The 19,106-nt window shown below is 36.9% G+C and overlaps 1 protein-coding gene across 3 annotated transcripts in view; it reads left to right on the forward strand.

Annotated features, from left to right (window-relative positions):
* The window catches only part of Ehbp1 (EH domain binding protein 1), a 312,420-nt gene extending 296,878 nt beyond the window's left edge, over positions 1 to 15,542 (forward strand). For all 3 annotated transcript variants that reach the window (XM_071601621.1, XM_027934467.2, XM_071601622.1), the window contains exons 20-23: positions 6,494 to 6,593; positions 7,751 to 7,824; positions 14,095 to 14,209; positions 14,436 to 15,542. In XM_071601621.1, coding sequence (XP_071457722.1) covers positions 6,494 to 6,593; positions 7,751 to 7,824; positions 14,095 to 14,209; positions 14,436 to 14,526 — 380 coding nt within the window. In that variant the 3' untranslated portion in view covers positions 14,527 to 15,542. The remainder of the gene's footprint in view (positions 1 to 6,493; positions 6,594 to 7,750; positions 7,825 to 14,094; positions 14,210 to 14,435) is intronic.
* Positions 15,543 to 19,106: the final 3,564 nt, after the last annotated feature.

Genomic DNA, 19,106 nt, shown 5'->3' on the forward strand with positions numbered 1-19,106 from the left:
AACAAATATTAAAATAGAAATAGTTTTCCTCCGCTCCCACTTTTCAAGAAATAATTTTATTCATGTTTGTCTTTTAACGCTAATGTCTCTGTCTCTAGAAACTTTAGAACTTTTTTGTTTAGATTAAACTCGTGGGCACTCAACCACTGAGTCACATCCTAAGCCCTATTTTGTATGTTATTTAGAGACAGGGTCTCGCCGAATTGCTTAGCACCTTGCTGTTGCTGAGGCTGGCTTTGAACTTGCGATCCTCCTGTCTGAGCCTCTGGAGCCTCTGGGGTTACAGGCATGAGCCACTGTGCTGGCTAGAATCTCTTTGTAGTCATTCACATGACATGACTGTGAGATGGCTCTTAGACAGGGAGAGGGTAAAGGGGAGTCTGCCTGGTACAGTCCAAACTTAAGGAGGAAGAATTACTGGGGCGGGAGTGCTATCCATCTGTAAGGGTGGTTCACAGTTCAAGTTTTCCCCCTTATTGAAGGGTACATAATTGATTCTCCAAGTAAAATACTGTTTGTTCTGTAGATTGATGTCTGTAAAAGTGACTGTATTTTTTCTCTTTTTACAAAATATGTTAGATGTACCTTCAAAAAATAAATACAGCCCTTGAGTTCTGAGAATTTTAACTTAAAGCCAGGCTTGCTAGCACATGCCTATAATCCCAGTGACTTGGGAGGCTGAGGGAGGAGGGTTGCAAGTTTGAAACCAGCCTCAGTAATTTAACTTAAGCCAAATACCCATATATAGGTAGTCAAAATAGGCATGCAGGGCTGGGGATATAGCTCATTTGGTAGAGTGCTTGCCTTGCATGCGCTAGGCCCTGGGTTCAATCCCTAGCACTACAAAAAAATAAAAATAAAATGAATAAAATAGGCATGCACTTGGGCTGGAGGCGTAGCTTAGTAGTATAGTTCAGTACTGGGGGGCGGGGGGGTATGCATTGCCTGTAATGTGTATCATATTAATACCTTTAAAGTCTCTTAGCAGTGAAAGTTATGAATACAGCCCCATCTCATAGGTCATTTTTTTAAAAAAAAATACTATAGTCTAAGGATGTAACTCAGCGGTGAGTACTTGCCTAGCATGTATGAGACCCTGGATTTGGTCCCCAGCAATACACACACAGGAAACTATGAGTAAATTTCATCAGTTATACTTTTTCCCATGATGACTACTTCAGTGCTTTTTTTTGTTAACTTTGAGCTTAGTTTATTACCTTTTCAGAAATCTAACATAGGCCTTTGGTATAAAAACAGTCTATTCATACCCCATTAAAGAGTTGGTTCAATAAAATTGCTGTTAATTTCCAACCTATAGAAATAAATTGTGTATAAATTAATTGAGGAAGAACTTTGATGAAGCTGTCTATGCCTACTTCCATAGGAAGTACATGCATGGAAGTCTGTCAGAACTGTAGAATGATGTGGCTTCAACTATCTCCCCACATTTATTTTTTTCCAAATGGGTAAATAAAATATGTATTTATTTTGAGAGAGAATGTGTTAGTTTTTATTTTATGTAAACAAAGAGGCACATTTTCCCTAAAGTTTATTTTTTTTTAAAGAGAGAGAGAGAGTATTTTATTTATTTTTTAGTTTTTTGGCAGACACAACATCTTTGTTTGTATGTGGTGCTGAGGATCGAACCCAGGCCGCACGCATACCAGGCGAGCGCCCTACCGCTTCACATCCCCAGCCCTAAAGTTTATATTCCTAATACTATAGTAAATATATCATGTTAAACAAATAAGATAATTGATGCTAAAATGTCAATAAGAATTATAAAATATTCTTCTTTAATGTTGATTAGGAATATTCTTGGAGCAGAAACACTTGTTTATATAGTAAAATTTATTTTCTTAATATAGCTTTAATTCTTTCCTAAGTTTAAATATTTTCTAAAACTGGGAAACTATAGTTTGACAATGGTGTTTATTGGCTTTGGAGTTGATGCCTCTGACCCCTCCATTAAGTAAAATCTTCTCTGATAACAGCTGGTTGGATACTTCAAGTGTCTCTCCATTGTAATAAAGTATTTTAAATATCATTCTATAATCCCCATCAGGACAATTTTTAATGTCAGCATTTTTGGTTTTATATTTGGTTTAACTTTGATGTGATGTACTAAGAGAGCTGTATTTGATACTAGTCAGCCATTCCCCACTATGGGATTGTGGCAAGATTTCAGCATTCTTTAATGTTTTCATGGTTGAAAACCTTGGCTTTGTTTACATGTATAACAACAGTATTACAACTATGTGGTTTTACCTTTTCCCACTGAATCCATCCTATATTCAGCTACAATTGTATTTATCATTCCTTATTTTGCATTTATATAAGAATTCACTGTCTAAAATATAATTTTGTAAATAGATGATATTATATTGAAAAGAATATTAGGAAAAGTTTATTTAGAAGCCAGTTTTTAAAATAAGATTCAGAGCTGGCACTGTAGCCCAGTGGTAGATGCCTAGCATGCATAAGGTCCTTAGTTTAATCCCTAGAACTGCAAAAATAAAATAAAATATGATTAATAATTCCAAGATTCTGACATCATTTTTTTTATTCATTTGAAACATACTGAAAAAACACTACTTCTGAAAAAAATAAATGAAAACTACATACAAATTCTTGGATTAGTAAATGAATTCCTAAATGAAATTATATAACTTTAAATCTTGTTTGTTTGAGGAAATGGAATATAAAGGTAGTTACTGTAGTCAACTAATATTTATTAAGTATATTACATGTAGTACTGTGTGAAATGTGCTGCTGTCTATTAAGTTCTTTTTATTAACTGTGTGAGAGGAAGAATAATTTTAAGTCATTTTAACAGCTATTTTCCTGCCATTATCATTGTTTTGATTTCTTAATAATTTTCACAATTCATACTTCAACTACAATTGATTAAGAGAAAAAAAACTGACATTAAGAGAGTGTGTGATACCAGAAAGAACATTATATATCTGGAGGCAAAATAAAAAACAGAAGTCTTTAAAGGAAACAAAATACAAAATATATTACTAGAGACTATATTAATATTAAGGTGAAAATGGGTAGCTTTTTATGATGCTTTATTGGTAATAAAATAAACAGGAGGTGTACCATATTTTAAAATATAGTGCAACATCCCAGGCATTATTTTAAATTTTAGTAAATGTATACTGGACTGTAGAAGTCACTTTTTATTTCAAAATGGCCTTCAATAGTATGTCTTGAATTTTTCAGATCATGAAATTGAAAAAATTTTAAGATTTATAAAAAATACCAGTACTAGTTCTGAGGTGACAAAAATGTGGTTGTATTACAAATTAAAGATAATTTTGAAAGAGAGGTAGTTAGCTAGGTGAGGTTAAACAAGATTAAATGATTTATGGCCATTTTATAATATAATGACAGTCTTCATTTTAAGCTACAATGTAAAGTGCTTTATTCTGAGATTAGGTATTGTGGCAGAAGCTAAAACTGCCTTTTTTATAACAGTGCCAGAATACAACCTCTTTTTCTTTTTGCGCTAACAAGACTGCTTTACCACCACAGCCCACTCTAAGTAATTAAATCAATCCTTTGTACTTACCGTATTCTCCTCTAGTGACGGTACTAGATCTGATTATATGCTTCATGCATATTCAAAGTACCGCACTGACAGCTCTTTAATGAGCTCTTACTTAATCAGTATGAACAATGTTCATCTTGTTCTTTTTTTCCTCGTGCATTAGAGCTAGGAACAGTTGGGAAAAATGAAACATCCAGCATTCATTTGAAAAATATATTGTACTTTGAAAAGTGTCTAAGCTGAGGAAGTTGCATTCTGCCCTTTAAAAGTCTGATGGACAAATTGGATTACTAGTATTGGATTAAATAACAAATGGTTAGAGGAGAAATGAGAAAAGCTCACTGTGATCACAGGCTTTAATATTTTTTGTTACTTATAAAGCTAAAGGGGTCTTTAACCAGTTATTAAAGTCAGGATTAATTTGTAATGGTTCAACTTACTGGCTTTTAAGAGCTTTTTAAATTAAAAAAAAAATTTAAAACCCCTAAAAACAATAGTGTAGTGATGGATTAGAAGAAACTTTAATTTTTATTACTAGAATAGATTTCCATCATATACAATTTCAGATAAGGATTTAGTGATACAGATGTTTTTCAATTAATTTAAATAATCTATGTAACAATGTGTAATGTGTCTTTAAATATTTATCATTAGGCTTATTTCCTTTTGAAACATGAGACTCTTTTATTATTAGAGATTTCCTAACAATTAGAGGCAGGGGATCTTGGATTCTTACCTAGAAATCATAGGCATAAGTTAAACTGAAAATAATACAGTTCCACATCAATATTGTTATACTCAAGGAAGCGGTGTTCCATTGAAGAAAATGATGCTAATTTAAGTGTAGGCTGGTTGCTTCTAGTATTGCCTGAAAGCCTCAATTAAAGGTTAAGTTAATCTCAAAACAAAGTTTTAATATGTCTATATTTTTAGAAGCTACTTAGTTTATAAACACAAGAATTAGGTCTTTAATCAGAAAATAAAATATCATAAAATCTACACCTATTAATATTGCACACATGTGTCATTTCACTGATCAAAAAAGCTTTCACCAGGGTACAATTGGCCTTTTTCCAAATTGCAAGCTTTTTCTCAGCTTTTTCTTTTTACTCTTTCTTCTTTTGTTGCTACCCAGGGATTTGTGCCTATCGCAGCCTGTATCACATGACCAGTGTCAAGACATCACATGGTCCAAAGTGAATACAAAACCAGCTACCCTAAAGGAGAGATTAAAAATACTGTAAAACAATAAAGACTTTTGTTCAGACTCTAAAAGAATCTATCCTAAGTCGGCTTCATACCATTTAGTTTTAACAGCATTTAATGAAGGCACATATCCCCACTGTTCTCCCCAAAGATGAATAATAACACGTATCTGTTTTATAGGGATACTTTGAAATACATGTTTAATCTTTTGTACACAGATCAGTTTTTTATATTCTATTTTATTTTTAAATATCTTTAAATTTTTATTAATGTAGAAATAGTTAAATTAATTATGGAATGCCCATAACTTATGCATCAATATGAAGTAGATATTTGGACACATGATATAATAAATCCTAGGACACAATATAATATGAACTCATATCTGTGAGAGAAATCTAGATGTGTTTATATAAAGTATATACATGTGTTTGATAGACAGCTGAGCTGTCTGATTTGGGAGGAAATATACTACTTCTGGAGAAGGAAAATGGAGTGAGGAGGTGAGGAGGGGTGGGGTCAGTGAAAGAGGATTTGACATTTATTCAATCATATACCTCTGTATTTTTTGAATTTTTAAAATGGACTCATAATATTTGAAATGTAAAAGAAACCATCTCACTTAAAGAGAAAATAAAACTTCAGGGATAATAGTCGTAATTGGGATATTTAATGTTTTGTCAGCTATTTAACTTAATCCCATGAATTCTATACAGATGTTGGACTGGTAATATTAAATAATGGCTTAGTAAAGCAATAAACCAAGCATAGGTGGAATTCAGGGAGAAAAGGCTAAGAATTATAAATTTGACTAGGTATAATTTTAAGGCAGAGGAAGGAAAAATGTGAGAAAAATCGATATTTTTCTTGAGTATAATTAGGGGCTACTTCTACCTGAACAATACTAAGTACATGGTGTACTGTATTATAATCCTTAATACTAGCTTTTGTTGGTGTGTTGTGGGGAGAAGTAGAGTGATACGGATGATGGAATGGGTATGAAGTATAACTTATGAAATCAGTAACTTTACAAACTTTAGATTGTTTCTCTAATCAAATGTTTTCTAAACATTATTTTCACTGTAATGTGTTTTTTTCACAGAGACCTGTTGGTGTCTTTTTGTAATACTCTCTCTTTCTCTCTCTCTCTCTCTCTATATATATATTTTTTTAATTTATATTTATACACACACACACACATATATATATATACATACACATATATATAATCTTTAGTTTACTTTGAGGGAGGAAATAAAAGAAAAACTAAATTGATACAAGTAGAAGCTTTCACACAATCTTTGGACTTTTCTGATCTTTCTGCTAGTCTTATGATCCTCATAATGATTTTTCAATTTTTTTTAATCATGACCATATGTCTGTCATCACCATCAGTTCTTCACTGAAACATAATAGCCAGTCAGCCTCTAGGGAGGATTTAAAAGGAGGAACATTTTGTTTACAGTACTTAGTGTTAATATGATCTATAGGTATGTCCAGGGGGACTGAAATATACATGCTGAAAAATGTCAGCTTTAGAAGTTTGGCTTATATGTTTTAAATACTAATTATTTTTTCAGGTCCTGGACTTTAATCTTATATTATTATAAGCAGTTTTATATATAGTATTGGAATATTTAAAATATTTTTTGTAATGTTAAAAAACTTGTGCTAAACTATCATTTGGCTTATAAAATGTCATATAAATAAGAAGTAACTCTTTATACACAGCAAAGAACACAGAAGAAGAAGAAGCTATGATGCAAGAATGGTTTATGTTAGTTAATAAGAAAAATGCCTTAATAAGAAGAATGAACCAGCTTTCTCTACTGTAAGTACTCATGACTGAGCTTGTTTTTCCCTATAGCATTAGGCTTTCTGTTATTGCCTTCTTTAAAGTTTCCTATTTATTGAGCTCAATTTTTTTCTTTCCTTAGAAATTACAGTATATTTTATACTCTATTACAGTATGTTTTATATTAAAAAGTAAATATACATATATACATACATTTTTTCACTGTTTCCATCCAAACAGTAAAAATTTGTAAATGGAGTGATTAAACACTGAAAAAGTGTTTGTTTTACAAAAAGTCAAGGTATATAAACAGTTCTTATGTTTTGGAAATAAATCACTTGTGCAGAAAAAGGAGTTTGGGTTTATATTAATGGTTAGAGGAAAACCCTTTAGAAAAATAAAGTTGAAGTTTATTGAACAAGTTCTAAGTTAAAAATAAAATAACACTTTATAAGAACAAAAATACATTTGTTGTCTACAGATAATGTTAATCTAAACTTTGGGATAAGAGCTTAATTACTTAAATAGAAGTGACCTTTTTATGACTGTAGGAATTAAAGTTAAATGGAGAATAGATCAAATGTAAACATTCTAGTCTTTGGTGTTAGTTCACTAACGCTTGTTCCTTTCTGCTCACTAGCAAAGTTCTTATGGTATGCCACCTAGTGTGGGAATGGCCAGGTTTATCTTTTATTTTGTTGGAAAAATCTACTTTTATAATTCCTATCATTTATGAACTTGATAAAAGAATTATGATGAAGCACAAAACTTAACTAATCCAGAATCTTTGTCTCCATTTTTAAATTTGTGCTGGTAATATTTTCATGTTTCTTATATAATCTTTTCACATAGAGTTTTGAATAAAAGAGTGTTGATTATGAACTATAAAAAACATTTTTGAAAGTAGTCTTATATCTGGCACCTAATACAAGAAGCTTTGAAGAATGGGACTACTTATCCTCAGATTAAAATATACCTCTGTGCCATTCAAGAATTCAAAGAAGAAAATAATAGCATTAGTAAATATTCAGCTGAGAAAGATTTTAGGTTTTTGTATATCATTTGTTTGGAGTGGCTTAAAGTTAAAGAGAAAAGTCAGTTATGAGTCCTAAAATCAATGTAACCTAAAGGTTCTTTTAAGTGTTTAATGATTTAGTAATTAGCATATTGATGAACTTTTGCAACTTGCCTAGGGAAAAAGAACATGATTTGGAACGGCGGTATGAACTGCTGAACCGGGAATTGCGGGCAATGCTAGCTATTGAAGGTAAGAAATGCAGTGGTGGGTGAGGTGGATGAGGTGTCAATTGTCAAAGAGATTTAAAGAGTGCAATACATGTCTGGTTTTACTATATCTTCTCTACTAAGGTCTACAGGAATCATGTAAATAAATGCCTTGTTGGTAGAAAGTAGTATACATATGAATCTAAGGACTCTAATCAGATAGATAATCATTATGTTTGCTATTAAGTACAAAATTGTCTTAACTTTTGATTCAGGTAGCTTAAATTTCCATTAAGTGAAAAAAATAAGGAGAGTTGATTTAATTACATTTTACTTTTATGCCATTTAAAGTTATTTCCACTGAAGAGGTTCAGAAAAGATTTATCATTTTGATTTTTCACCTTAGACTCTAATTTTTACCATAATATTTAACTGATGTCAACATTAAAATATGTCACTGTGCAGTCTACTATAGATCTTAAGAGTCCAGCTCCTATTAAGTAAATAGTCAGGCAAAGATTGGCATAAGAAAAAAATTACACACTTTCACACTTTTCAGAAAGTTTTTTAACTAATTATATAGTAATTCTGTGCATGTTTATAATGTCAATAAATATTGGCCACCTTAACTATAGCATTTACTATGCATTTTTTTTTTTGTAAAAATTCCTAGGTGTTTTATAATGCCCTTCTCTGTACATATCTCTCAGTTGAAAATGCCTTATAGTTCAAAGATTTCTGCTTAAAAGCTAATCCTTTGGGCTCTGTAAAATGGATCTTTTGTTTAATCAATGCAAATTGATTTTCTTATTCTATATTGACCTCTTAACCCATTGACTGTCCATGGTAATTTTGTTCTTCACCTGATAAGGTACCTGATCCATAATAAGTCAATTCTAATTAGTTCAGAAACTAGAAATTTAAGTTTGTAAGGGAAATCCAAATGAAGTCTTATATTCTTAAAATATTTTAATATAATATTGTCATCAAGTAAAAAGTACCCTATTTATCTACATACTATCTTATATGTTACAGAAGTTTTATTTTTAATTACTTTTATATCCATTGTCTCATTTTATAAATATCAGTGACATTTGGATATTCTCATTTAGAAATTTACTTTATTTTGATTTACTTTATTTTAAAAGGCTTCAGTTAGCCAATTTCTTTCAAATGACTCTCTAAATGTATTAAATTATACCACTTATATAGGAAATAAAATTTGTGAAAATTATTTAAGCAGTTTTGTGAAACTTGCCATTGAAATAAAAATTCACAAGTACACTAAACAGTATTTTTCTTCCATAAGTAGTTTTTATAGTCATAGCATAGTCTTTAAAGGAGATTGGAATTGGAAAAGCTAAATAGTTGAAAAGTAGATGCAGCAATACTATTTATATAGGAATATATGTATATATATAGTATGTATAATATATCTCATTATACAGTATATTCTTTATAGATTCATTATACATTACACTTAATATAAAGTGTTATTGAATTTTTTTTACCCATCCTCTCCTATATAGAGTTGACTTTTAAGGCAGACATTGGTTCCATACCCCAAAGCCAGTATTATTAAAAAAATACTTAAAAAGGAGGACCTTATGCATGACAGTCTTATTCCTAATACAGAATTAACAGTCTTAAATAATCTAAAATTTTATCTGCCTAATCTTTTTATACATACATAGAAACAGTAGAAACTCATATTCTTTTAAGAAGAGGGGAAAACAATGTTTTTCTTTTTAAAATGCTTGTAGTGCAGTTGTCAGGGCTTTGAGTTATTGTTCTCTCTCTCTCTCTCTCTCTCTCTCTCTCTCTCTCTCTCTCTCTCTCTCTCTCAATTACATTGTCCCATATGTGACAGTGCCTGGAATCTCTCTGCCAGTTTCCTTTGCTGGTTGAGGGAAAAAAGGAGACTTGAGGAAAGGAACAGCCTGTTGATTACAAATAAAGACACTTTCTTGGAGAGAGAGGCCTGTCCCACTAGCCTGGGCAGGATGTGGGCAGGGCTCTTAGAGAGGTGCTGATCATTGTGAAGATCAACTCTCAGCCAGCCCTTCGAATGGACACACAAACAATTCAATAGCCTTTTTGAGTGTTAAAACACCACAGAAAAACATGAATAGTCAATAATAGTTGGTTTTGTTTCACTTTTCTTTGTTTTAAAGTTCATTTCTCTCTTCTTTCCTGATCTCTTCTTATTATTAGCCATAGATAGTTTAATTAATTAATAAAGAAACTGAAATCATTTCAAGTAAATCTGCTGCTGAAACCATTCATCAAGTGGAAGGCATATAATAGCCATAGTACACTGAAATAAATATTAACAGCTTGGTTTGAGAGAAAAAATATTCAATACATTTATTCTTCTGAGAATCTATAATCACTTTGGCCTTATTCTTACCCTTTTTTCCTGAGGTGTTTTCATAGCAGGAGTTTCACTCTACTGAGCTAAGTTGTAGGATCCCTCAAGCTAACAAACATCTTTTAGATACTTTTCCTATAGTTTTTTTTTTCTTTTTTTTTTTTTGTTCCAGATTATTTAATGCCCCCTTAGGAAAGATAAATTCATTTCTGCACACATTGGGGTGGGCTTTCAGAAAGTGGTATGTTCATTTTCTGCACAAGAAATGGATCTTCTCTAGGATTTTGTACATCTTGATTTATTCTTGGCTTAGAGTTTGAAGTGGGTGCTCTTCTAAAGGGATTTATGCATAGGTTCACTATTTTTGTAGTTATGGTTTATATGATAAGCTTTTTATATTTAAAATCAATATGTAATCCTGTGGAGGAGCTTATCCCCTAAAACCCCATTTGTAAATCTATTTTAGCTTTGTTACACAGCACAGCCACAGTCTTCCATAGATTGATTAGGTACAGCAGTAGAATCCTATCAAATGGCCTGTTCTGATGATGATGCAAACTCTTTCAGGATTGCTAGTTGACTGGAACTAAAGATAAGACTTGACTGCAATCCCCCAATGTGCTCTTTACAAAACTAGTGTTAATTTTCATCAAAGTGCCAGGCTTATTTATAGTGGCGAGGTTGAAGGTTTACTACAAGAACTTTAGGTCCTTTCTATTAAAGTGTTTATAGGTATTTCTCTTGCCTTTTTTCAAGGTAATTATCAACTTCAGCAAGTAAACTGAATTGGGGAATGAATAATTGGCCCTATATATGAAAAAGAGTTTTTAAATTAACAAAACAGCTCAGTGCAGATGGACATAAACAGAATCTCTTTATTTCAACACTTTGGCTCAAATGCAGCATCAAAACTTAATCCTATTTGTTGTGAGAGGATATGGCTTTTGTAGCAAAAGTACACTGGAATCTTTAAATTAATCAGAACCCACATTGTAGTCTGTCCAAGCCAAAGTCAGTGCAGCTAGCTAGCTGTGACTGGTGTTATAGGTGAGTAATCCTTTTTTTTAAATGCATAACAGGTAACACAGAAACTTACATGCAGATTTTTAAAACATGACATGTCTAGGTGTAGCTATTTAAAAGTGGATTTTTTAAATTTAGTCATGTGAATATCTTGTGTAAATCTTGACCAATTTTAAATGTAATATTTTACAAAGAAATGAGCAAAATAATTTTCTTAATTTCCAAAATTAGCATTCAAATATATATAATATGTATGTGTGCGTATATGTGTACATATATATGTAATTTATTTGTACTGTGAGAAAGCAAATACATAAAGTCTAATTTGGCTAATGTAGAATCTGTTCACTGCAATAGCTATTTGCTGTATAATTGACTAATATTTCAAAACAGATATTAATGTAGTAATAGCAGATTTAATATGCAAAATCCTATAAACTTGTGCTAGAATACTTAAAATTCTGATGTCAAATTTAACTCTTAAATGATGAAAATCATCAAAATGTTGTTAATTTTAAAACGTTTTTATTCCAATGGGAAATGTCATTAGTGAGCTTGGAAAAGTTAAGATTAAAGATTTTTTAAAATACTTCATGGATTAAAAAAAGTTTCCTTTTTTATCCATATGTTAAAAATCCTAATTTTTCAAATGTTAAAGAAGTGCTGGTATTTTAAGTTATTAATTAAAGCTGTGAAAGTGTCTGGTCAAGTTCATAGGAGTAATTTAAAAGAGTATGTGCCTGTTGTTAAATTTTATTTTTTCTTAAATTTTTAAAATTTTCAATTTGATAATATTTTTTGCATAGGGTGGAGAAAGTTTATTTCCTAGGTGTAAAGATGATATCAAAATGTTTTAGTAGAATTATAAATCTAAACTTATAATCAGGATGATTTCTTGAGGTTAAAAATTAAATAATATTCGTCAATGCTAAATTTAATAATTATAAAATTTTGTTAAAATTTTGTTATAAATTTAATAGAGTTTTTTCTGAATTAATATTTCTAGAACTGCAATCATCTGGATTTAGAATAAATGACCTTAAAGATCTTTCTAGCCTGGAGAGTCTATTAATTTACTTGCTGGTTAGAATAAGATTATTTTAAAAACCAGATAGAAAATTGTACAGCATTTCTGTCTTTAGTTGCATTTTAAGAGAGTAAATTTGAGATAAATATGGCTTCTCTTAGTTTTGCTTATTAGAATTCTTTCACTCAGAAAAAAGGATTCCAAAATAATGGTTTCTTTATTCCTCTCCATGCTATAGGATATTTCACTTTTTAAATAAGAATATAATAATGATTCGTTATTTAATGTATTTATTTTGTGATGTTTTGTATCGAATGTAGATAATTAATATATGGCATGTTTCATTTTTATATATTTATGTGTTTGAGCTTATAATGAAAGGAATCGTGATCAAATTGAATAAACTATTCTAGCTTTTTGCGGCTATTCTAACCTTTATTGCATGATGATGCATCTAATTTTTAATTTGTAAATACAAGATAGAATTCCCTCTAGCACCATTTGCTTTCATAAAGCTGCTGAGCAGTTTGCTGTCTTGAATAAATTTTGCTTTGGAGGGGGTCGGGGGGGATTTGAACCAGCACATTCTTGTGTGGTTTGTGAAGATTCACATGGTAACCAGCGGTGTGTATTGTTAGGTTTATCTGAATAAGCACCAGCCATGTGAGTTTTAACATGATTGCCCAGGGCAATGGAGAGAGAAGAGAGAAACCCGAAAGGATTGCACTTCTCTGTTTTTTGGAAAGTGCATTTGTTGGGGGAGGAGGGGGCTGCAAAGTCAGTGGCCACGATTTTTTTTTTTTTTTTTTTTTTTTAAGCTGGTGTCCTGTTTCCCTCTAGGTCCTCATTTGTTCTGCTATCTGCCTCATCATCTACTTCTTCTTTTCATTGTTTACCTTCCTAATGAGGGAGGCGGGGTAGACTGGGAATTGATTGACAGTTACAAGCCCTCACAGTCTGGCCACAGAGCAGTTGGCTTTGGTTTCAAAAGTGTTTTAAATGTTCGATTCGGTCCTGTTTTTATTAAATGAAACTGCTGCTCATCTTAAGGAAATTAATTATCAGACTAGCAAAGATTAGGGAATATATTATTGGGGCCTAAAACCTTCATGAAAACGGTCTCCACCCTTGGAAAGATCACTGCCCATCGGATTTTCCAACCTTTAACATGAGGTTTCAAAAAGAAATGTTATTTTTTCCTTTGCAAAAGTGCTTTGATTTGAAACTACCAAGCAAACGTCTCCAAAAGAAAACTGGCTGTGATGCGATCGAGAGCTGCAGTGTAATATTGCAGAGCAAATTTATTTTTTACTTCAAAGAAAAATGCTAATTAGCCGATTCACTACTTTTAAAGTTATTGTGAAGCATATGGCGCCCAGTGTGAGATACATCCAACTGCTAAAATAGAGCGAGGAGGAAATTAGCGAAGAATGGGCTGTTTGAGGTGAGAGTGGGGGTGGAGAAGGAGGGTAGGTTCTCAAGCAGATTCTCTAGCCTTTCAGAATGATTTTATCGCCCATCTCTGTTTCCCGCCTCCTCGTTTACCAGCTCCAACCACCACCCTGGGCCAACCTCTCTGGCCTTCAGCTCCCCTCCCCCACTTTGCCTGGATACAGGTGCGCACCTCCCGCTGGCCACTGGCTCACACCTGGTCTCTAGCAGGTTCCAACCCTGCCGCACCCATCTCTATGTGCGGGAAATATTTAGAAAGTAGAGTTTTAGGGGTGGCACCCTCACCACAACAGCCAGACTCCATAGAAAACACTAGCTAGTGGATCCATTAACATAGTTTGCTTAGAGATATAAGGAAAGTGGAAAAAAGCGGGAAGGGGAGGGAGGGAGCTGGGGGTGCGGAGGCCTTGCCGTGGTAACTAGCCTCCTGTTCCCTACAGACTGGCAGAAGACCGAGGCCCAGAAGCGACGTGAGCAGCTCCTGTTGGATGAGCTGGTGGCCCTGGTGAACAAGCGTGACGCGCTTGTCAGGGATCTGGACGCGCAGGAGAAGCAGTGAGTGGATCTTGGGGTTGGGGTCCAGGTGCGGCCGCCTGCCCAGGGGCCGAGAAGTTTTCAGAAAGTTCAAACCAGAGGCCTAGGGAAGGGCGGGGCAGCTTCCTGCTAGCCCCGCGCTACCCATTCCTTTACCGCTGGGGATCCAAATACCGGCAAGTGGGGAGTGCTGCTCTGCCCTCCACGAAGAAAAAATAATTTTGTTTCCTGTTTGTCTGACGTCCAGGGCCGAAGAAGAAGACGAGCATTTGGAGCGAACTCTGGAGCAAAACAAAGGCAAGATGGCCAAGAAAGAGGAGAAATGTGTTCTTCAGTAGCCGTCAGACTAGAATCTCCCAACATTTTACTCTTGGGTCCCCAGGCCAGAAACAGTCGAACTCGTTGATTTAAAACTTTTAACGTTTTGTTTGGCTGAATTATACTTCTGTACCACCACCACCACCCATTTTCCGCCATCCTATCCAGATGATATACAGAACTGTTTTAGAGTTTTAGGATTGTGTGTGTGTGTGTGTGTGTGTGTGTGTGTGTGTGTGTGTGAGTGAGCTAGTCATGTTTTTGAAATCATGTGAAATAGATTTGCAGACACCTTGTGAGTGATTGGTATTGGAGATGTTCAAGAAACAGTTCAAAAAAAAAGAAAAATGCTTCCCTCATTGTTTTCCCTTATTCTTTTGATGGGAGAAAAAATTTGAAACCTTGTTGTTGTTGTTGTTATTGTTGTTATTGTTGGTGGTAATAGCATAATGACAGTGGGAGGGGGGTAACTGGGGGATAAGAAAAATGTCATGAATGATTTTTTCCAGTCCTACCATATGTACCACTTACTCTGTTACCTAAATTTCATAGTTAGATCATATTCAATATACTTATAAAACTGTTCTATTACCAGTGGGATTTTCTGCAGTTGTTTTGCATTTCACTGTAAGTATAATAGAGTTCTCTGCCTTCCTCGGAGGATGACCCTCTATGGGAGCCTGAGACAAGTCCTGTGGTTTGAAGGTGAGCTGTAGGATGGGACTCATTGATATGCAGCAGTTTACAAAGACAATTTTATCTTCTGAGAATGCGCCACCTTTTTCTCTGGAAAATTATTTATTACATCTTGCTTGGTTTCTACATTTAATTGGGTCCAGACATTGGGTCAAGAATGCTGTTAATATTTATTCTGTATTGATAAAAGTCTGTCTTGCCAGTACAAGTAAATCCCCCATTAATATTTTCTTCTCTAGCATAATAGTACTGTCATTTTGTGAAAATGGTTATGTTTATTTATTACAATACTGAGTCATATATAAATTTTCAATAAAAGCAGAAACTTTCTTACCTTAAATGCTGCTGCTGTTTTTCTTGCAATGAAAACTTGGGTGGAAGTTTAAGACTTTTCATGTGGAAAATGGCCCTCTGGAACGAAAGGCAGGATACTGCACTGTATTTGGAGTTGAGTAAGTTTACACCATCTCGGAGGAGCCCTGCTGACACACGAATGCAAATTGAAAACTAATTAGTCATATTCTTAACGAGTGTAAACTATTATCTCTTTAGGGAAGGGGTCATCTCTGTTGAAGATTTGAGGAAATTTGTGATTCCACACCACTGAAGAAATGCTAATATTATGATGAATTTTCTGCATTGTTTAATTGTTACAGTTTTTCAGTCATATAAAAGAGAACTCTGAACTCTGTCTTCGGATAACCAGCAAGTCTGTGGGTACTGAAGTGAAAGGAAGAAGGTTATTGTTGGAAAAGGTGGATTGGGGGAGGAATGTGTGCGGGTTTGTATGTATGAGATGAGAGAAAGAGAACTTCTAACAAGAATTTCTACGCCACAGAAAAAAAGTGGCTATTCTATGGTAGTTTCCATCACTCGTCTACGGGGTGTCCAAACAAAGAAAGCTCGTTCAACAAGTCCTGAAACTTAAGAGAAAACACTGGCAATTACACTTTAGCCTAGACATATCTTTCTCTCCCCCTCTCCCTCTCACTTCCTCTCTTTCTTTCCTTTTCTCTCCCTTTCATTCCCCCCCCCAAACACACACACACACACACACACACACACACACACACAATTTCCTTCGAAAAGTATGCTGCTCCTTCTAATTGCCGGTCTTTCAAGGTGATAAAAACTTGCCAAGGTATAATTCCTTCATGACAAGAATTTTTTTAAGTTATAAAAAAGTTAATGGAACTAAATGAAATCGAGTATTTGCCCTCTTTATTCGAGCAAAACAGCGAACTGCTGCTCTCTGAGGAAAACTCAGAACCCGCTCTAACCCCTTGGGAACTCGCAGATGGAAACCGGCCGCCCCAAGCAGCCTGGGGCTTGGCGGGGACGGCACCCATCCTATTTAGGCTGGATTCCTGGAAACTTCCCCTCTGAGGGGCCTCGCAGAAAGGCGACTTTTCCCCGCCCCCAAGCCGTGCCGGACCAGCCAAGTGACGAACCTTCCCTAGCCCCAGATTTGCTAGAGTGGTTGGGGGCAGCTGTGCGACCCTCTTGCCCCTCCTGCTTCAGTCCCCAGGCCCACGGGGTTTCTATTTGGGCTGCTCCGCGGCGCCCGAACGCCCCTCAGCGGCGGTGGAGCGCGGACCCCGGGGACTAGCGAGGTCAGACCCGCGATCAGAGTGCTGGTCCCGACTTCGCTGCACAGTGCCCAGGGATAGGCTCCCAAGGGCAGGCTCCCAAAGGCAGGCGCGAACCCAGCACGCCAAGGGACCGAAACCCGAAAGCCCGCGCTGTGGGATCAAACACTGGGTCTGGGGGTTGCGCGGGGGCAGAAACGTTGGCTGCGAGCTGGCTTGGACACAGTACCCAGGCCAGTGCAGAACTTTCGCCTCTGGCCAGGAACCCTCGGCTCGGGATCAAAACTCCTCCCCCTGTCCCAACTGTCCTCCAGAGTCTGGTCTGGCCTCGAAGTCACCTGGATGCTGGATCCGGGTCTCGGGGCCCAGGTACCTCGCCCCCGCCTGGGTCACGGATTTTAAGCTGAGACGGCTTCCCCTCCTCCAGACCTGTCTCCACTTTCCCCTCCCCGCGCCGCCGTCGTTTGCTAGAATGGTCGCGGCTTCTGGCCCAGCGTTTCCCACCTGGAAATTTGCCTAGCGACCGCCGCCTCAATCCTCTGCGCAGCATTCAAGAAACTTTCATCTCAGTCCCGCTCCCTCTCTACTCTCCTCCCTCTCCCCTCTCCTCTCTCTCTCTTTCTCTCCTCTTAATCCCGGGGTTTTATGGGCTGAGCATTAAGAAAATTCGCCCACAATTTGGGATTAGATAAATACTCTCATTAGGGGGAAAAATCCTTGCTACTTGATACCTCCCGACTTCCCCGAGACTGGTGGCAGCATCTGGAACCGAGAACGCCGGACTCCTGCGCCGCGGGCCTTAGGGACCGCGCTGGCACATTCCAATGCGCAACTCAGCCCCACCTCGCCACGCCGGAACCAGGCCAGGTTCTGCTGCTGCCGCGAAACCACCGGGAGGAGGCGGGAGTACGAGAGGTTTCGGGATCCGGCCAGGGCACTTGTCCCGACACCGGAGAGCCAACCTGGGCACACAAGGCACAGGCCGAAAACTCTGGCAGCGCTAGGCTACCCAAGCGGACGCCCCCGACGAGCCCCACAGGACGTCCGCATACTCTTCCCCACAAACTAGTGCGCCCTAGGTCGCGCCTTTCCCTAGAGTAAGGGACAGGGGGATATTTCATTTCTATTTTAAAACCTCACAAGGATCTCCGTAGCTCCAGGCCACGGACAGCTGACCGTGGGCCTCGCGAGCTACTACTGGTGGGGGCCTGCGCAAGCCTAAGGTGTGTCCCCGCCTGGGCCAGAGCTGCGCCCTGTGCTGTATCTTTTCCTTTAAAGGTTCTCTAGGTTCTCCATCTCCCCCCAAACACACACCCCATTTTCTTCCTTTCCTCTCGTTCTTTTATTCTGCTTTCTCTTTCTCTCCCTTTTGTGAATGGGCCGCGGTGTCTTTGTTCTGGAGAGAAGCGCCCGTGTCGCTGACTTTTGTGAACCAGAGAAGGATCTTGTAAAACCTCCTTTTCTCCTTCGTACTCCCCCACTCCCACCCCTCCTTCCTTGCCCCTTTGATTAGATGTTCCCTCATCGTCCAAAAAAAAAAAAATGTAATTTCGTTGGTCTGGCGGCCACTTTCTTTGAACATTAGCTCGCTTTCAGCTCCAACTTCAATTAGAAGGAGTTGATTTTGAGAGATCAACAAAAGAACCGACCAAAGCCTTATTAAAGGTCCTAAGAAGATCTCCCGGGTCCTTTGAGAAGCAGTTAAGGAAACAGTGTGCCCTCCATCATATTCTGTTACCGTATTTTATTCGGACTCCAAAGGAAAGTGTCGCTTGGGGGAGGGGAAAGCACTTTGATGAGCGGCGGCTGCGGCCCCTTTTCACTCAGCGGGCTCCCCCTTCCTTCTCCTCCTCCTCGCCCGGCGCCCGGTCAGCTCTCTGTGCCCGACCCCGCGGCCAGGCAGCTCGGGCGCTCCCCACCGCGGTGCGCCTGGCGGCTCTTTGACTCGCCCTCACACTTACTCCCGTTCAAACTTTTCACTCCGCCTGTTGGGATGGGGGTGGTGGAAGATTAAGAGGAAGGGGTAAGAATTCCTCGAAAGGGAGCAAAGTGGTGCCTAATATTCAATAGGAGGTGTTCATTTAAAAGAATTGCCTCCTTCAGGGTTGGGCCAAAAACACTTTTTACAAAGTCCCCACAGGTAAATGTGCTCGACAAGTTTGTTCCACTGGGAAAGGGGCTTCGCCGGTACGAACAATCCGGGGAAACCGCCTCAAGGAAGCTTCTTCCACAACATGTGGAAAAGAAATTGAGGGGTAGGGGGTCTAGGGGCACATTTCCCACCAGACTGTCTCGTAGGTGGAGACGTGGAAGGG

The sequence above is a fragment of the Marmota flaviventris genome, chromosome 14 (assembly GCF_047511675.1).
Source record: "Marmota flaviventris isolate mMarFla1 chromosome 14, mMarFla1.hap1, whole genome shotgun sequence".
NCBI lineage: Eukaryota > Metazoa > Chordata > Mammalia > Rodentia > Sciuridae > Marmota > Marmota flaviventris.